At 50.1% G+C, this 16,214-nt stretch overlaps 1 protein-coding gene across 12 annotated transcripts in view; it reads right to left on the bottom strand.

Annotated features, from left to right (window-relative positions):
* Window positions 1–3,517: 3,517 nt before the first annotated feature.
* Window positions 3,518–16,214, bottom strand: part of Ca-alpha1D (Ca[2+]-channel protein alpha[[1]] subunit D) — a 59,418-nt gene continuing 46,721 nt past the window's right edge. For 3 of the 12 annotated variants that reach the window (XM_025300592.1, XM_025300600.1, XM_025300610.1), the window contains 19 exons: window positions 15,471–15,523; window positions 15,162–15,308; window positions 14,604–14,805; window positions 14,202–14,471; window positions 13,924–14,007; window positions 13,620–13,808; window positions 13,440–13,542; window positions 13,001–13,155; window positions 12,689–12,913; window positions 12,418–12,622; window positions 12,204–12,337; window positions 12,043–12,144; window positions 11,796–11,897; window positions 11,608–11,726; window positions 11,312–11,455; window positions 9,117–9,508; window positions 7,135–7,650; window positions 6,240–6,367; window positions 3,518–5,796 (listed from right to left, as the gene is read on the bottom strand). In XM_025300592.1, the coding sequence (XP_025156377.1) occupies window positions 5,434–5,796; window positions 6,240–6,367; window positions 7,135–7,650; window positions 9,117–9,508; window positions 11,312–11,455; window positions 11,608–11,726; window positions 11,796–11,897; window positions 12,043–12,144; window positions 12,204–12,337; window positions 12,418–12,622; window positions 12,689–12,913; window positions 13,001–13,155; window positions 13,440–13,542; window positions 13,620–13,808; window positions 13,924–14,007; window positions 14,202–14,471; window positions 14,604–14,805; window positions 15,162–15,308; window positions 15,471–15,523 (3,633 nt within the window). In that variant the 3' untranslated portion in view covers window positions 3,518–5,433. Of the gene's footprint in view, window positions 5,797–6,239; window positions 6,368–7,134; window positions 8,457–9,116; window positions 9,509–10,640; window positions 10,685–11,311; window positions 11,456–11,607; window positions 11,727–11,795; window positions 11,898–12,042; window positions 12,145–12,203; window positions 12,338–12,417; window positions 12,623–12,688; window positions 12,914–13,000; window positions 13,156–13,439; window positions 13,543–13,619; window positions 13,809–13,923; window positions 14,008–14,201; window positions 14,472–14,603; window positions 14,806–15,161; window positions 15,309–15,470; window positions 15,524–16,214 lie in introns of those variants that run through there. The other 9 variants (XM_025300613.1, XM_025300603.1, XM_025300606.1 and 6 more) reach the window with 9 other exon arrangements.

Below are 16,214 nucleotides of genomic sequence, written 5' to 3'. Positions count from 1 at the left end.
TACGTCACTAAGAGATAATCTAAATTGGGTAGATGAATATAATTATTGTGCACTTTGTTCCGTTATCGCTAAGCCTACGTAGCGGGCGGGTTTCTCGCACGCCGCTCTCGACGTTCTTTATACTTGTTACGCTCACACTACACCCGGCGCCCAACTCTATTATCCCCGTTAATAATTAACGTAATTAATATCATACATAATCATCTCGTGTTTGCCCGTTAATATCAATTCCCGGCTGTCAAAGTCGATCGTTCAAATTTTTTTTCTGCTTTTTTTTTTTTTTTTTTTTTTTTTGCCTCTGAACGAATCGAGCATAGTCGGTATAACAAATGGATCGGGACAATCCTGTCGACGACCTGTTAAGTACAGTAGAAATATGCGATTGGTCCTGCTGAATCTTGGCGTTCTCTACGCGTCTTAGAAAAACATGCACACACGTGTATCTACAGTCGCGATTTTTATACAAGATGCCCTGCAAGCGAGAGAAAAAAATACCTCGGGGATACAGGTTCGTTCCTCGACGAATCTCGCGTCGACTCTCCTGCGAGAGTCCTGCTTGCCCCTGTCGTGTTTTTCCCCGCTAGTTCTCTCCACGGCGACTCTTCGTTACTCTCAGCCTCCCTGATCGTTTGTTCAGTCTCACGGGATGGAACATTTTGGTCTCTCTGTGCGCGACTACTTACGTACGCGCGACGCATACATTTACGATAAACTTTAGCGCATTGTGATAATACAGCAGAGAAAGAGAGAGAGAGAGAGAGAGAGAGAGAGAGAGAGAGAGAGAGAGAGAAAGAGAGCTATAATTCTATTCTATGGAGATTTATCGCAAGTGATGCCAGAACGTACAGTAATCTACGTTTCGATGTAAATTCTGATTCACTCTAAAATGGTATAAAAAGACAGCCGTTGGTAAAGGACGCCTCGCGTCGTTAAAAAGACGCCAAAAAACGGAGTGCGCGGGAGAAAGACGCGTTTAACGTCTTCTCGCGAAGCGGAAACGTACAGTTAATTCCTCCCCCGCGTTCAAGTCGCGGAGTTTCCGATCAATCTTTTCGCCGAAATCTTGTCGCCGAAAAGCCGGACAATCCGTCCCGTAGAATCCAACGACGTACTCTCCTCTTCCTGGATCGTCTCGTCGATCTTTTCACGTCCTAACCGAACGTACGTTTTATGTATGCGTGTGTACATGTCTTCGAGTGTGGACTATAAGCGAAAAAGATCGATTGATTGCACGGGTGGTTAATTGCTATGACAATTTTTATTCAGACATCATAAGATATAAACAGACTTCGGATTTTAAACATTAGTGGTTCTGGACCGTGACGCTCCATTTGTTTGTTTGTTTGTTTGTTTGTCTATTTATTTATTTATTTATTTACTTAGTCACTTTTGTCTCCTTTGTATTTGTCCTCGTCGTGAGAAGAACAAACGGCGGCGGACTCTATTTACTTTACAGAGCGTAAAAAATTCTGCTGCCACTACTTGGTCATGTTCGGACCCGTAGTCTCTGATTTTTACACTTATTTGCTCGGTTATCGTCTCCGACTCTTCTAATTTGGCATATACGTATGTATGCGATGTATGTATGTGTATGTATCTATATTATATGTACCTCGTATTAGAGAGAGAGAGAGAGAGAGAGAGAGCGATTTCGTTCGGTCGTTCACTCTGTGAAGAGGTGTGAAGAGCCGAACGGAAGGAGGAGAAACTTAAGTGAAAGCAACATACACCTGTCAAACGTGGGACGTGCAACGCAATCGACGACGATTCCGGGTTAGGTAAAGCAAAGGTGAGGGACGAGAAATGAGCGAACCATCGATCGTTCGTAGCGATCGTCTCGATCCCTACGACGCTCGCCAGTGCAAGCAACGGCTTTTTGGCTTATAGTGTTTTGCACAACGTCGAAAGAAAAGGTAAAACGCAAGGCGGGAAGATAGACGGACTGTTTTGTTTTTCTTGCTGAATGGGACAATTCGCCGAGAAAAAGTGCGTAAAAAATAGAGAGAGAGAGAGAGAGTGGAGTTCGCATTTTGGTCGTAGACGCCAAGAGGCTTTCGAGAGGAACGTGGTTCTGAAAGTATCCGAAACTAGTCCGAGTGAACGGATTTGTTAATCGGCCGCTTTGCGTCTCGCTCGATCGGAACTCGCGAGACTCGCGGTCTCCCCCTCCGAAATTCATCGACCGGACATCCTAATTAGCTTGCTAATAGACATTCCGCGCGGCCGAACCTCGCCTCACGGCGCTCCGGGGTTGTATACAAATCGGGGAAAAGAATCGAAGCTCGCGACAAATCTCCAGAACCACGCACGATTGAGTACTTATAAAATTTACGAGAGCTTAAAAATTTGTCAACGACTATAAGTAACATTTACGTAGTTTTCAGTGTTTATGCCTCCGGTGCCCTCCCCCCTGTCCTCCGCCGCGCCACCGATCTCGCGCGTTCTGTTTCAATCAAAAGTCACTCACGTGGCATGACTCACACGTCGGCAAATTCGCGGATTTCTCCCGCTTGAAAAAATCGGTTGGGAAAAATCGGAGATCGTGCCGTTCGCTCGTTCATTCGCGAGTGAAGCTGCCGCGCGAATGAGGGATTCGCGCTATTTCCGAAAGATTTATTTCCCGGTGAAAAACCGCGCACATCGCCCTCGTCGTGTGAAGATTCTATCGCGAGCCGATTTCTCGCTCGCGGTAATCTCGCGCAAACTCGTTCGCAGATCGGTATGAAAGGGTGCGATTTGCATCCAATTGTCCCGTGATTTCCGCGACGCGATCGACTTGACAATCGCGTCTTCCCGCAAAAAAAAATAAAAGAAATTCGCGAATCTCTATCTCGTTGTTGCGATTACTTTTGTTTCTCTTTTCTTTTTCTTTTTTTTTTTTTTTCATTTACGACGTTATCGATGCGACGTACGGACCAGGTGGAGTAACTTTCGGCTCAACTGAATCGCGACGATCGCCGATCGAATCGCTCGGTAAATCTCTCGCAAACCACGCGCTCCCCGCCCGGAGATCAGACTAAGTGGCTTTTGTAAGGCTCTCCGTACCGTTGAGCATGCACGAGTGGGTGTAATCGGGTTAAGAGAGATTCGACGATCCGTCATTCGCGATCTAGACTTGCGTGTTCGACCGTCACGTACAAGTATTTTACACAATAAAAACCGACGAGGCGCGTCGCGAGATCCCCACCTGGAGAACATCGCGCGCGTCTTATCTATTTAATCATTCACCCTTCCCCCATGTCCCCTTGCCCTTACCCACGTTTGTATAGAGATTGCCATCTAGATATATAATATATAATATAATATTTATATATATAGTCTCCAATATATATATATGTGTGTGTGTATATATATATATATATATTATACATATATATATATATTTGAGATTATATATATACACATATATATGTATATATATGTATATACATATATATATATATATTTCGCGCAGCACTATTTATCGGCCATTCATCCTCAACGCATCAGCGGAAATATACGCGCAACGTGTGTGTTATGTACACAATTACATACGAATAATAATATCTATATCGTCACAACATCAGCAGTGTACACACTCGACTCGCAGCTCTTCCTCGCAATAACTCGCAATAATAGTCGTACTTTGTCTAAGTTGATAAAAGTCTTCTCTGGTCCGAAAGAAGTTATAGATACTTAGGCACTTGTTATCTCATCTAGAATCCATCGTACGAATCGTAATCATGAGTTGTAATCCTGACTAGTAATAACCGTATTAACCGTAGTAATTCATCAGAACAAGGGCCAACGATACTAGTAATTAATGAGAGCAAATAAGAGGAGCGATCATATATCCGCACTAATCTCTCTTACGCAAACACACACACACACACACACACACACATACACACATACACACACACATATGCACGCGCGGGCGTTGTGTATGTGTGCATGTGTGTGTGTGCGCATGTGTGCGTGCGTGCGTGCGTGCGTGCGTGCGTGCGTGCACGCAGCATCGTTCGTACTTTTTACCCTCCTTTAACGCTTTGTGGCCCGAATTATTTTTTTTTAAGCACATGTGCATCCTCGCGGATGCACAGCTCGCTCGTGCGAGACTCGCCTATTAGAAAGGAGATTCTAACGTCCAATGGATAATTATAGTGAATTGGTAGGAAGTTATCGCGTCGCAAGTGTAAGGTGTTTACTTAGAGAATAATAATAAGTATTCTATATAAATTGTGCCATAAAGGTTTAACGGGCGACGAGCCCCGTAAAAGAGGGTACTGGATCGCTGCTGGGGAAACAGACCGATCGAAGTGATCAAGAGAGAAAGATTTGTTTCACATCATTTTTTTTTCCCCGATCCCCTTTAATTTTTCCAATGTCATCCCGTAGCAAATGACTCGCGTCATTTAGCGACGCGGTCGACTATTAATTCTGAAGAAGAGTCTCTCTCCTTCTCTTTTCTTCGTTGCCTTCTTTCTTTATCAAAATTGACGTGGACAGAGATAGGTGAGCGTGCGACAGATTTCGAGCACGCGAGGGCCAATTGTCAAGACAGAAAACACGGAGCTCGCAGAGCAAATCGCCGCTCTTTCTCTCTGCCTCATTTCGATTCGTTCGTTTCCGGTACAGAGAATACGCACGACGTCCGTCGTGTGGTTCCTGTCGGGACGAGCCGAACCGAGAACGGAGATCGACGTTAAACGGGGATCTCTAAAAAACTGTTTCTGAGATTTCTGAGGAAGTAAACTCAATTCCGTCTCGGGAGCCTGAATGATCCCGAGGTGCTTCGTCGCTTATCTTTTTCGCTCTCGCGATCGTCCGACGTCGAAAGACAACGACGACGGTCCTCTCTCTCTCATCGCGGTGAAAATACAAATCGCGCACATCCTCGTGTCACCGGAACAAGCAGAACTTCGGAACTCCGCCCGGTACAAGACGAAATCAGCTAGAAAACACCCGTCGAGCGACATCGGCGGCCGAACACGCACGCGATCGTGTCAGAGGACGAGAGGTCGACGGCTAGAGAAAAACTCGTCGTCGCGACGTTTCCGCGAGCTTCTCCGCCCTCCTGAGAACCGACGAGTCACCGTTTCCGTCGCTAAAGCATTTCCGCATTTCCTCCTCGCAGGCTGAGAACGGTCCGAAGCGTCGTCTCGAGCTGTCCGAGCACCAACGCGACAACGATATCGGTCGAAATCCGCGGTCCGCGGTTCCGGTCCGCCGGAATCCCGCTGGTGACTTCGCGTTGATTCGCGCAACCGCTCATCGCGACTCGTCGATCTCCGCGACGACGGTTTCGATTCTTCGGCGACTACTCCGCGAATGCGGATGCAGGGACGGGAGAGGAGGAGGTGGTAGAGGTGGCGGAGGAGGAGGAGGAGGAGGAGGAGAAATGTTCTCGGGTTACGTGGACGATGTTCGCATCGCTTGCGACTTCTCGTCCTGCTAGGACGGCGGCTGTCGCTGTTGCCGCTGCTGTTGCTGCTGCCGGTTGCTGCTGCTGCTGCTGCTGCGAAGCTGGTGGTAGCCACCCTGCGGAGGGTAGACGGAGGGCTGGCCGCCGCCTATCGACGGCTGTTCCTGCAACGGCTGGTAGCTGATGCCGGTCGTTTGCTGGCCCCACGGCTGCTCCATACCTTGTTGCAGCTGATAAGACAACGGCTGACCGCGTCGCTCCTGCAGCAGCAGCTGGTGCGCCGCCCGGTCCATCTCCTCCCGCGTCATGTCCAGCGCCTCCTGCATCTCGCGCGACGTGTAGCGCACGAAGTCCGGGTCGCAGTACTTGCCGAGACCTTGCTCCACCAGCACCTGAGGCGCGACCGACGTTAGAGATATGAGAGCGAAGTTGGGCGAAGTTGCCTCTTTAAAATGTTAACATTCTGCACGGTCATCCCCGCTTGGGGAAACGTAACTCGTCGTCCTCTCTCTTGGAAGTTTACTGTTACTCGAAAAGTCAGATCTTCAAGCTCAAATCTCGGGCCTCGAAGATCTTGTTTTGTTGCTGTGAACTCGCTTCAGTTAGATCGAGATTCAACAAGTTCGTCCGCGCAAATTTCCCGACGCGTTACTGTCGCGCGCACTTCGCGGTGGATTAACTCCACCGCGTCGACTTTTACATCATCACGTTCCACGCGTACGCGTTTGATCACGGCTGATTTCCCGCTGATTTCCAGTCGGTTACACAGGAGGGGGACAACCGCGATGACAGCCGTGCTTTCGATGCTCGCTAAGTCGCTCGTTTGAAAACTCACCCGACCGACGAGACTCTCCGCGCTGCCGATGACCTCGAAATTCGGCTTCCGGTCCGCGGGACTCCCGGGCAGGCTGTGGGACAGGCGCTCTGCGCCGATGCTTCCGTTACTCTCTGCGGCCCAGGGAACTGACGAACGAGGAGAGGCGTCAGAGTTTTAGCTCGAACCGTCACGCCCTGCCTCCTTATTATTCCGATGCTCTCTCGCTCGCGCAATCGGCTCGATTGGCTTTTCAACGAGTACAGCGCACAGACACACACACTGACGAGTGACATACGAGTGCGTCTCTCAAGCTTCGCCGGTTCTCTGGTGTTAGGTGAGCCGAGTTGCGGTTAGTAAAAGCGAAATTAGACAGAGAAATGTCGAATCAGCGTTAGAGAATGTTAGTTGGAAAGCTGGCAGAGCGCGTGCTTCGAGCAGCGGTTGACCACCTTGAGGTGTCCACGTCTCTCTTCGTCGACTTCCGTCGATTCCTCTCGGGAGATCTCCCGAGGCTGGGGGATCGTTCGAATGAAGAGTGACTGCACCCGGAGTACCCGAGACTCTTCATCTTGCATCAGTCAACTTTGCGCCACTTTGCGTTACTCTTCATTCGTCCGATCCTCTTAGGATATTTCGGGCTGTTTTTTATCTTGTCTCTTTGACTTACTCTTCGTAATGATACTTGCAGCAATTTTGCGGAATTTTTGAGAAAGAATCGGAGGGAAGCTTAAAGTGGGAATGTCATTTGGACGAGCGCGGACGAATCCAAGGAAATCCAACGTGACGTGGAAGAGTAAAGTCATTTGACTGAAATCCTTCGGCGATGTTGATCCTCCGCGATCGACAACGCGATCGATATCGATATCGGTGCTGCACGGAGCGCGGAGGGTCAAATCGCGTTCTTTTTAGTCACCTCTGCCGTGGTAAGACGCTCGGTGCGAGAAGCAGGAAGCGTAGACGCGCCATTGCCGCGAGTCGACGTCGGCGAGGAAGCCGGCCACGGCGATCGCCTGAGACTGTGCCATTTTCAGGCCGTTGGCAACGGTGCGGGCGCCAGGGCTCGACGGGGCCGCCGAGCCCGACTGATCAGCCGACGTGGCGGCACCGGCGTCGGCGTCGGCGTCGGCCACGTCGCGCGACCGGAAGCTCGCCGGGGCCGACTTGCCGCCGGCGGTCGCGGCGTCGGCGTCGCGACGACGACCCCGGCGCTTCGACGAGCGGCTCAGCATTGTGAGGTGGCGCCTTCCTGCGCCGCGCACCACGGCACCCTCCGAATGATTCCATCTGCCGGAGTCGCTCGACACGCTCCCCGTAGTCGTGTCCTCGTCGTCACAGTCGTCTACGGCTGCGTGCGAGCGGGCACGGGGTTGTTTGATCAGTGAGAGAAAGCTGCTTCTTAGGAGTCTATCTCTGCGTGAGCTTCGCTGTGCTGGCGAACGGATTTCGAGTGCATGCGAGTGCATGAGGGGACGGACGATTGAAATGGCCAATCAGTCGGGGCGACGGAGAAGCATTAACGCGGCTAACGAGAGCCGCGTCATGAATCTGAATTCATTTCATCGAGTGAAGTCTCGCTCGAGACCGAACCGATCTCGCGCGGTAATCAACGGGGAATCGATTGTTTCGCCAGGCTCCTTCACGCCAGCACAGAGATGGGGGGGGGGAACGCTTGATCTTTGCCTGCCATTTTAGCATACATTCAGCAATTACTCTTGTACATAGAAATATATATATAGATGAGAGAAGACAACTGGACGAGAAAGATACGGGAGGGCGGGGAGGGGGGGGGGCGGATGGTACACGGAGGCCTCTAAAAATGTCTCACAGACTGATATCCTGGACGCTCCTCTCCGTTCGTCTTCAATGTTATCTCTTTCTTTTTCTGTCCGATCGAGGGCGAATACGACGGCACACGGTTCGGGTGGGTCTATATTCATTGGAGAATATCGAGCTAGCTAAATCATATATACTGATACTGAGAACACACCGAGACACTAGAACATGCGTTACGTCCATTCTAATATCTTGAGCCACGACGTGTAACATTAATCCTGCGCTAGACCTACGCTAAACTTCCCGCTACTTCAAACTTCCAGAGGAGCGAAAGCGTCCAAAGCGTCTTTACATCTACCCTCGATAGCCGATTGTAAATTCGCACAAGCTCTCGAACTGCCGCTTAACCGTCGCGCCTCTCAACCCCGGGACCTAATCGCGTCGCCTTACACACCGTTGAACCTTTGAGAAATCACACGATGACTGATGACGCGACTGATGACCACTTCCAGAATACTTCCATAAGAACCAAAGCTCCCGGTGATGCCCTCGCACGGTCGAACAGCTCAGCGCAACGTTGCGCCAACTCTCTTCCCCGAGAGAGTACTCGGAGAGATCAATCTAAACTTATTTCGAATTTAGTTTCCCTTTTTTATAACCCTCGGCACATCGTCGTAATATGTTAATTGAATTGAGATATTCAATCACTTCGTTGAAAAAGAAATCAGTACATTTTCTCCCCATTCTTTAGAACAAAAGAAAAATTTCCTCAGATGGAGTAAAAAAGAATGGAATTTTACAGAATGATGAAACCTTCAGAAATGGAGAAGTAGTTGAAAGAAAGAGGAGAAGAAAACACCACATTGTCCAACAAATGTGATTGCATTAGTAGCGCGCGCATTGTTTCCCAAGCCCAGAGAGCAGAAATCAAAGTGGTGACCAACGGTGACTCCCGAGGGTGTGCCGAGGGGCGAGGGAAATTTGCATCAATTTCCGCAAGTTCTCCCGCGGAAGCGAGATCGAGCAACCACCTCGCCGAACTGGTCGGCCGCGTCGCAGGGCATCCGCGAGGGCGAGTTCGCGAACGACCGAGAAGGGGTCGCCGAAACGGCGGTCTCGTACCGTGATTGCTCCAGACTGCGCAATCAGCGCAGCAGCCCCGCGTCGCGTAGGTATAGTAACAGTTCGTCCCGTTGGACGAGGAAGCGGGGCTCGGGCTCGTCGCGGAGGTCGAGGTGTTCGTGCTCGTGGTGCACGCGACGATCGTCGTCGCGACGCCCGGCGCGCCCGTCGTTGCCGTTGCCGCCGCCGTTGCTGCTGCTGCTGCTGCTGCCGATGCTGCTGCGGTTGCTGTTGTTGCTGCTGCTGCTGCTGCTGCTGCCGCTGCCGCTGCCGCTGCCGCAGCGGCGGGAGTGTGAGCGGTGCCGGTGCTCGGGACGGTGGACGAGGAGGGTGGATTCCGTCGCGGCGGAGGCGTGGGTGGCGTCAACTGCCGCTCGATTCCGTCCTGAAGACTGCACGAGCGTGCACGCGCGCGCGAGAGCGAGCGCACACACACACACACACAGCGCGCGGGCAAAGAGAGAAAGAGAGAGAAAAAGAGAAAACGTAACGGCCGCTCTTTCATACGTTAAGTGCGTGTACGCGTGGCAAGGTCCGCGCGCCCCTCAAACGCCTCGAGAACTACCCCTCTTGAGAAGAGCTTGTCTCTTTACCTTAAATCGTCAATGAGTATTCCTAGAGAGAGAGAGAGAGAGAGAGAGAGAGAGAGAGAGAGAGAGAGAGAGAGAGAGAGAGAAAGGCCGGAATATAAAACTTTAAAGAGCCAGAGCCGCTTGTCTTTGGTCAACTCGTAATTAAGGACGTCGAATCTTTCTTATTTTCAGTCTCTCTCTCTCTCTCTCTCTCTCTCTCTCTCTCTCTCTCTTCTTTCATCTCCGCTACTCAGAGTTCAAATCCATATACGCTCTACGTATCTTGTTACGATTGTTTTGTCTAAAATATGAGAAAGAAAACCAAGTTTGAGAGTGGAGCTTCAGCCGCACAACTCAAAGGCCACTTTGGAGGATGATTGATATCCTACTTATCGAGCATGTGGCCGGCATGGAAAAGCGAGTTTTCGTCGAGGCGTTTGGGGGCGCTTCAACAAGCGGTCAATCATCAAAATGTTGCGTTAATCTACAGTCAATACGAACAACATGCGATCAGCGGGACACGAGCGCTACCACGCACGGCGGGACCCAAACCCATCTCATCAGGGTGCATTCCCCTGCGGATGCGTGTGCGACCCTCGCGTGTCTAATTGTCCTGCCGCAGTCTTGCGGATCGACTCCCGTTTAACCAGTTTAACCTTGTCGCGCGAGCGCGTGCGCGCACCGATCGCTCTTTCCCACACACTCGCACACGCACACACACACACACGCACACACACACACACACACACACACACACACGCACGCGCACACACGCACACACTCACGCACGCATGTAAGACGACACGTGGGGAGCATACAGTCGAACGGGGATCATCGTCAAGGCGTGATTAATGAAAAACGCATGCAGGCGCGTAAGACAAGCAGATGCGAAAAACGGTCAACGAAACGGAAGCCAGCTACTGTGATCGCAGAGAGCCCTAACTTGTCTTACCATATTCGCTATTGGGATGGAGATAGTTACCGCTACCCGATCCACTGAAACGTACGACAGTAAACAGAAAAGCGAACAGGGTGATGAGAGACGACGCGAGTCGGCCGCGCTGCTAATTCGCACGCGAAACTAGTGCTCTTCCTCCGCGAGTGGACGATTCAGTAGCCGGGGCCTTATCCCGAGCGCTAAACCGATGCTTTCCTGATTCCGCAAGGTCCATTTTTCGTACGTACATACACGTACATCCTTCAGCTTGAGAATCAGAAAGGCGCGGCCAGCGTCCGCTACGCGTCCAGAACGCGACGTCCCGCGAGTGGTCGGGTCGCGACGAGACTCGTGACATCGTTAGCGATGGCAAACGTGTGTCCGTGACGAAAGCCGGTGACGAAAGCGAAGAAGGGAATGAATGAGACGGGAACACGACGCGCCCGCAACGTTCCAACGCGACCGAGTCTAGGAAATCGCGAATCCGGCTTAGAAGTTCGATCTCGGCATCGGACGGCCGGACGGACGGACGGACGGACATCGTGCATGCGCTATGATGTGTGATAACGAGAGAGAATGAGAGAGTTCGTCGTAAGATGAGAGCGTAACCACCGATTACACTCGGACACGGGACAACGCTCAACAGAAATAAGACACTCGCTGCAGCTTGTCGCTCTTCTACTTACTCGACCACCTTGTACGTGCTCTGATAAGGCGTCTGTTGCACGGGGTTGCCGAAGACAGCGAGCGGTCTCAGGGGTATGTTCTCCTCCATGCCCGTCAGTCGTGGGTCTATCCCCATTTGATTCATCGCGCCATCGCTCAGACCACTAACAAGCGTTTTTCTTTTCTTTTTTTTTTCTTTTTTTTTGTAATTAACTGGTGAGAGAGAGACACTGTCTACCTGATGAACTTTTACCTTGCTCCCTCTCTCTCTCCCTCTTCCTGATTTATTTTCAATTGTTTATGTCTGAAAACTTACCCCGCGACATTTGGCACAACTTGGTGAGACCTCGCAGTGATTTGATTAGCGGCATCCGGGCCGCCGGCCCTCTGCAACGAGGAATACGGCAAGAAGTCTATGGAATTGGTCGGGGAAGCCTGCAAAAGTACTTTCCATTAGCGTAAGACTCGCGACTCCGCGAATAAGGAATACGATCTCCTGCGTACCTTTGCGGCGGTAGAGTTAACCTTTAACGACCTCGCCCTGTGGAAGCTGTGGTGTCCTTTCCGCATGCTGGACCACACGCTGCCAAAGAGCGAATGGTTTCTCTGAAGAAAGAAAAGAAAGAAGAAAATGTTCTTCCGTTAAATTACACGGTAAAGAATGTTTTATCAATCGTGATGAGTTACGAGTGAATGTTCATCGTGATCGTTACCGAATAGGTGTAAAATACGCGAGAAACACGAGACTCACCCTGTGCATAGGCTCCGGATTGTCGTCGAGGAGTTCTTCCAAGTTGCCGGAAATGGCGCGTTTCAACTCGGGGCCGGCCTCGTGCAGCGTCCTCAACCCAGCCTGAATTCCATAGTAGGTGTGTCAAATAGTATCGTGGATTCAGTACTTGAGGGACTCACCTGAAGAGTCACGGTGTTGTGGCAATCCTTGTCGCCGTCCTTCATTTCCTGTTCCTTGCGTTTCTTGAATCGCCGGAAGTAGTCCTGGATGAGGAAGGTCGCGTAAAACTTGCCTACCGTCACCTCGTCGTCCACTAGAGAGAAAGAGAATCGATTCAATTTAATGTCACGCGAAAGAGAGCGAACTCGCATTCTGTCAGAGACGCTTCCTCACCTCCGGGCGGTGGAACGACCTGATCCAGGAGCTTCGGACTGGTCCTCTTCCAGATCTTCTTGATCACCGCCCTGAGCTCGGCATTCGCGTCGTCAATGTTACCCTCTGTCTTGATCCTCAACGACGTCCTCACGACAGCGAACAACGTCGCGTTGAACAGGACGGTGCCGTCGCTGTTCAACGGCATGTTCATCGAGACGAGTCTCTGGGAATTAAGTTTCAAAATTATGCTGATAGTTCTAACCTTTGGTGGATTGAATCGTTTACCAACCTTGCAGGCTACCCTGTGAGGACACAGCTTCCCAAAACCTAGAGGCGGCGATATCTTCCTCAGCAACGTTACCACGTCGAGATGCTTGATACGTCCTTTCGCGTCAGGATCGTATTCCGACCACAGGCGGATAAACTCGTCCAAGTGGTGCGGCCCGAGGATCGACCAGTCTCTCGTCAAGTAGTCGAAGTTGTCCATGATAACGGCGACGAAGAGATTAATAATCTGTTTTCGGAATGAGAATTGTAATTTTCGCGGAATTCAAAGTTGTTGTCAAGCGAGTTGAAAGACCAAGAGATAAGCTGCACTTACGAGAAATGAGCAGAGCACGTAGAAAGATATGAAGTAGGGAAATGCAATGTCCGATCCGCAGCCGACCGGGTTGTTGAATTCGTCGCTGTTTTGATCGCACATGACTATGCCCGGCTGCGCTGAGCAATCCATCATGATTTCTTGCCACGACTCGCCTATGCTCGCAAACGTGCACATTTCATTGTACATCGTCGTGTACATTTTGATTATGCCTCCCGTAACAGCGATACGTTCAATGGTATATTACGATCGACGGACATTTACTCGAAAATAAATCTCGCAGTTAAATCTCCGAATCGTTGAATTTGGCTACTAGATGGTAGCCGAACGTTCACTTCTCTCGAAGCGAGTTCAACCTGATTAAGTTTCAAAAGTATTTTCCGTTGCGTTACGCACACACACACACACATTTGCATGATCTGTTTGATCAAATACGTACCCGTCGCCGATCGAAATAGAACTAACACGGCTTGTGGAAAGGACTGGAAATTATTGTTGCGATTTATCGACGTCTCGTCGTCGATCGCGATTTTCCCAAAGACCTACGGAGAAACGTGGCCGTGAGCCTTCTCGTCTTTGGGCGAAACGCGACATTTTGCGCATCGCGTATCGCGCTCACCTGCATGCCTATCACAGCGTAAATAAAGAAGAGCATTATAATAAGTAGAGCGACGTAGGGCAGAGCCTGAAAGGATTTAATGAACGTCCACAAGAGCGTACGAATGCCCTCTCCTCTGCTCAGCAGCTTGACCAGTCGCATCACGCGAAACAGTCTGAAGAAGTTGATCGAAATGATGGAGGACCCAGGCTGCGGGATCATAAGATGACTTTACCGACCGCTCCGCTCTTCCTCGTTAAAACTTGTTAATCCCGAATGTCGACTTGAACGCGTCGAAGAGCCGAACAACAAGACGTATACTCACGTTGAGCTCCGAATAAACGATATCGATGAAACTGCCGAGCACGATAATAAAATCGAAGACGTTCCACGCATCGCCGAAGTAATTCTGCAAAGCAATAACGGACACCTTTACGGTCTGCTCAGTCGGTTCTCCGTCCGTTGACGATTGATGACTGCCGTTAACAGCCGTGTGAATTTCGTTTACGAGCGATTTACGAGCGATCGGTACTATTTAATAATTGACGTTGAAAACGTAATAATTAATAAGATGACGAAATGTCGGGAAGATCAGGCTCGTACCTTAAATCGAAATGCTGCCAGCTTGAACACAAACTCCATGGCGAATACCGCGGTGAAGATCATATTGAGGACGTCCAGGGCCTCCGTGTACATTTGCGGTTGCCGATAAAACTTCATCGCGAGCGTCACGGTGTTGATCATGATTAATGTGAATATCGTGTACTCGAAGGGTTGGGAGGTGACGAACCACCAGACTTTGTACTGTATTCGATGCTTCGGTATGTATCGCCGCACTGGCTTAGCCTTCAGCGCGAACTCGATGCAATTTCTCTGCAAACGATAAGATAATTGCTCAAACACGAACGCTACACGGTGAAGTCTCGTGCAAAAATAATCCAAGGTATCCTGAGAGAAATCCTGAGAGTCACGTGTCGAAATTCGATCTCAACTCGAGGAGCTCACCTGATTCTTATCGAGCTCGCAGTTTTTGTACTCTTGCTCGCCCTCGTTCTGGAAGGTGACAATAACGAAACCGACGAAGATGTTCACCATGAAGAACGCGATGATGATGATGTAGATGATGTAGTAGGCGGCCACGATCGGCCGAAAGTTATGAATTGGTCCATGATTCTCTTGATTGGAGTCGATCGACCACTCTAACAGTCTGCGAGCGGGCGCGGACAATATCATTAATTAATATTTCGATATCTCTCGAGCAACCGCTTGGTCTCTCGCAGTATCGTCGTGGTGAAGCTCCATTTGTCGAAGTGACCCGGGAAACGAGACACCGATCCGACTCAGGGAAGAAGCGAAAGAAACGGTCCGAGGAAGTAACGAAGGATACACGAGAGAGAAAAATGCGAGAAACTAGTTTCCCCGCGGAAACTTTATCGTATCTCGGTCGAACTGTCGCAAAGCTAAAGTTTGCATCCGCAGCCAGCCAGCTGCTGTATTTAATTCGCGACAGAGTCACGGAATCAGCGTGTGCCTCGACGTACAATGCAAGTAAAGTATACTTACGATGGCCAACCTTCGAAAGTCGAGACCGTGAAGAGGGTCAGCATCGCCTTGGCAACGTCATCGAAGTGAAAACGATACTGCAGCCACGCTCGCTCCTTCACGATCGGCTTATTGATGTTACCGTTTTCGAATTCCAAATAGGTGCCCCTGCAAAGGGAAAACAGCTTGCACCGTACCGCGAAAAGTGCGCTCACTTCGAAATTCCCGATTGTCCGCGAACGCATTAAGGGGATCTCACTTTTCTCTCGTCTCCTTATTACGTTGCGCGCGACGTAACTGTTTGCTTTACAATACACAATCGTCACTTACTGGCAGTCGTTCTTCGTCATTTTCGATGCGTCGGTACAATAGAAAAACTTGCCCTATACAACACAAGAAATTCGTCAATTTCGATCGTCGTCAACGTCCGTTAATACCGAATACTAGTGCTTACGCAACATTGGAAAGCTGTGCGCGACACTGGCGTTCTTCAAGTCCAATTCGACGCCATTCACTACATCAAACAGCTAGTTTTTGCAGCTAGTTTTTAAAAACTCCTCAAATTCACCGCTTCATATGTACAGCGTGTTAATTTTTTTCTTCTTTTTTTTTTTTTAGTGCTAAGCTACTTGAGGTGAAACATTCTATGTACAGATCCCACTTTTGTCGTACTAATTTCTTTCAGCAGCAGGTCGATGAACGTCGAGAGAATCTGCTATTGCGATAAGAGCGGACAACCCGCGTGTGTATACGCAATTAAAACATGCCTCCGCTCTTTTGATCGCGAGAGGAGAATAACATTGTCGCCGATGACAGTCCCGCGCGACCGCGGTTCCTTCCCCGACTCGCTGTGAGGGGCGAAATTGCACTCTAAGATCGCCAGCACGTCTGCACATGAGCGTGAATCGGCCATTCCTGAGCGAGAGAGCATTGTCAGCGGGCGGCAACAGCGAGTGATCGAGCAAAGTAAGAGGGTGTTATTAACGTGAGGCAGACGTGATGGAAAAAGGAACATTCCTTGTCGGCACGTGCACACATATGTACAACGAGGTGCGGAGCTCAGCGTGGGTTCCC

This window comes from Harpegnathos saltator, unplaced genomic scaffold, assembly GCF_003227715.2.
Source record: "Harpegnathos saltator strain DR-91 unplaced genomic scaffold, Hsal_v8.6 scaffold11, whole genome shotgun sequence".
NCBI lineage: Eukaryota > Metazoa > Arthropoda > Insecta > Hymenoptera > Formicidae > Harpegnathos > Harpegnathos saltator.
This window is presented reverse-complemented; position numbering and strand designations above follow the sequence as displayed.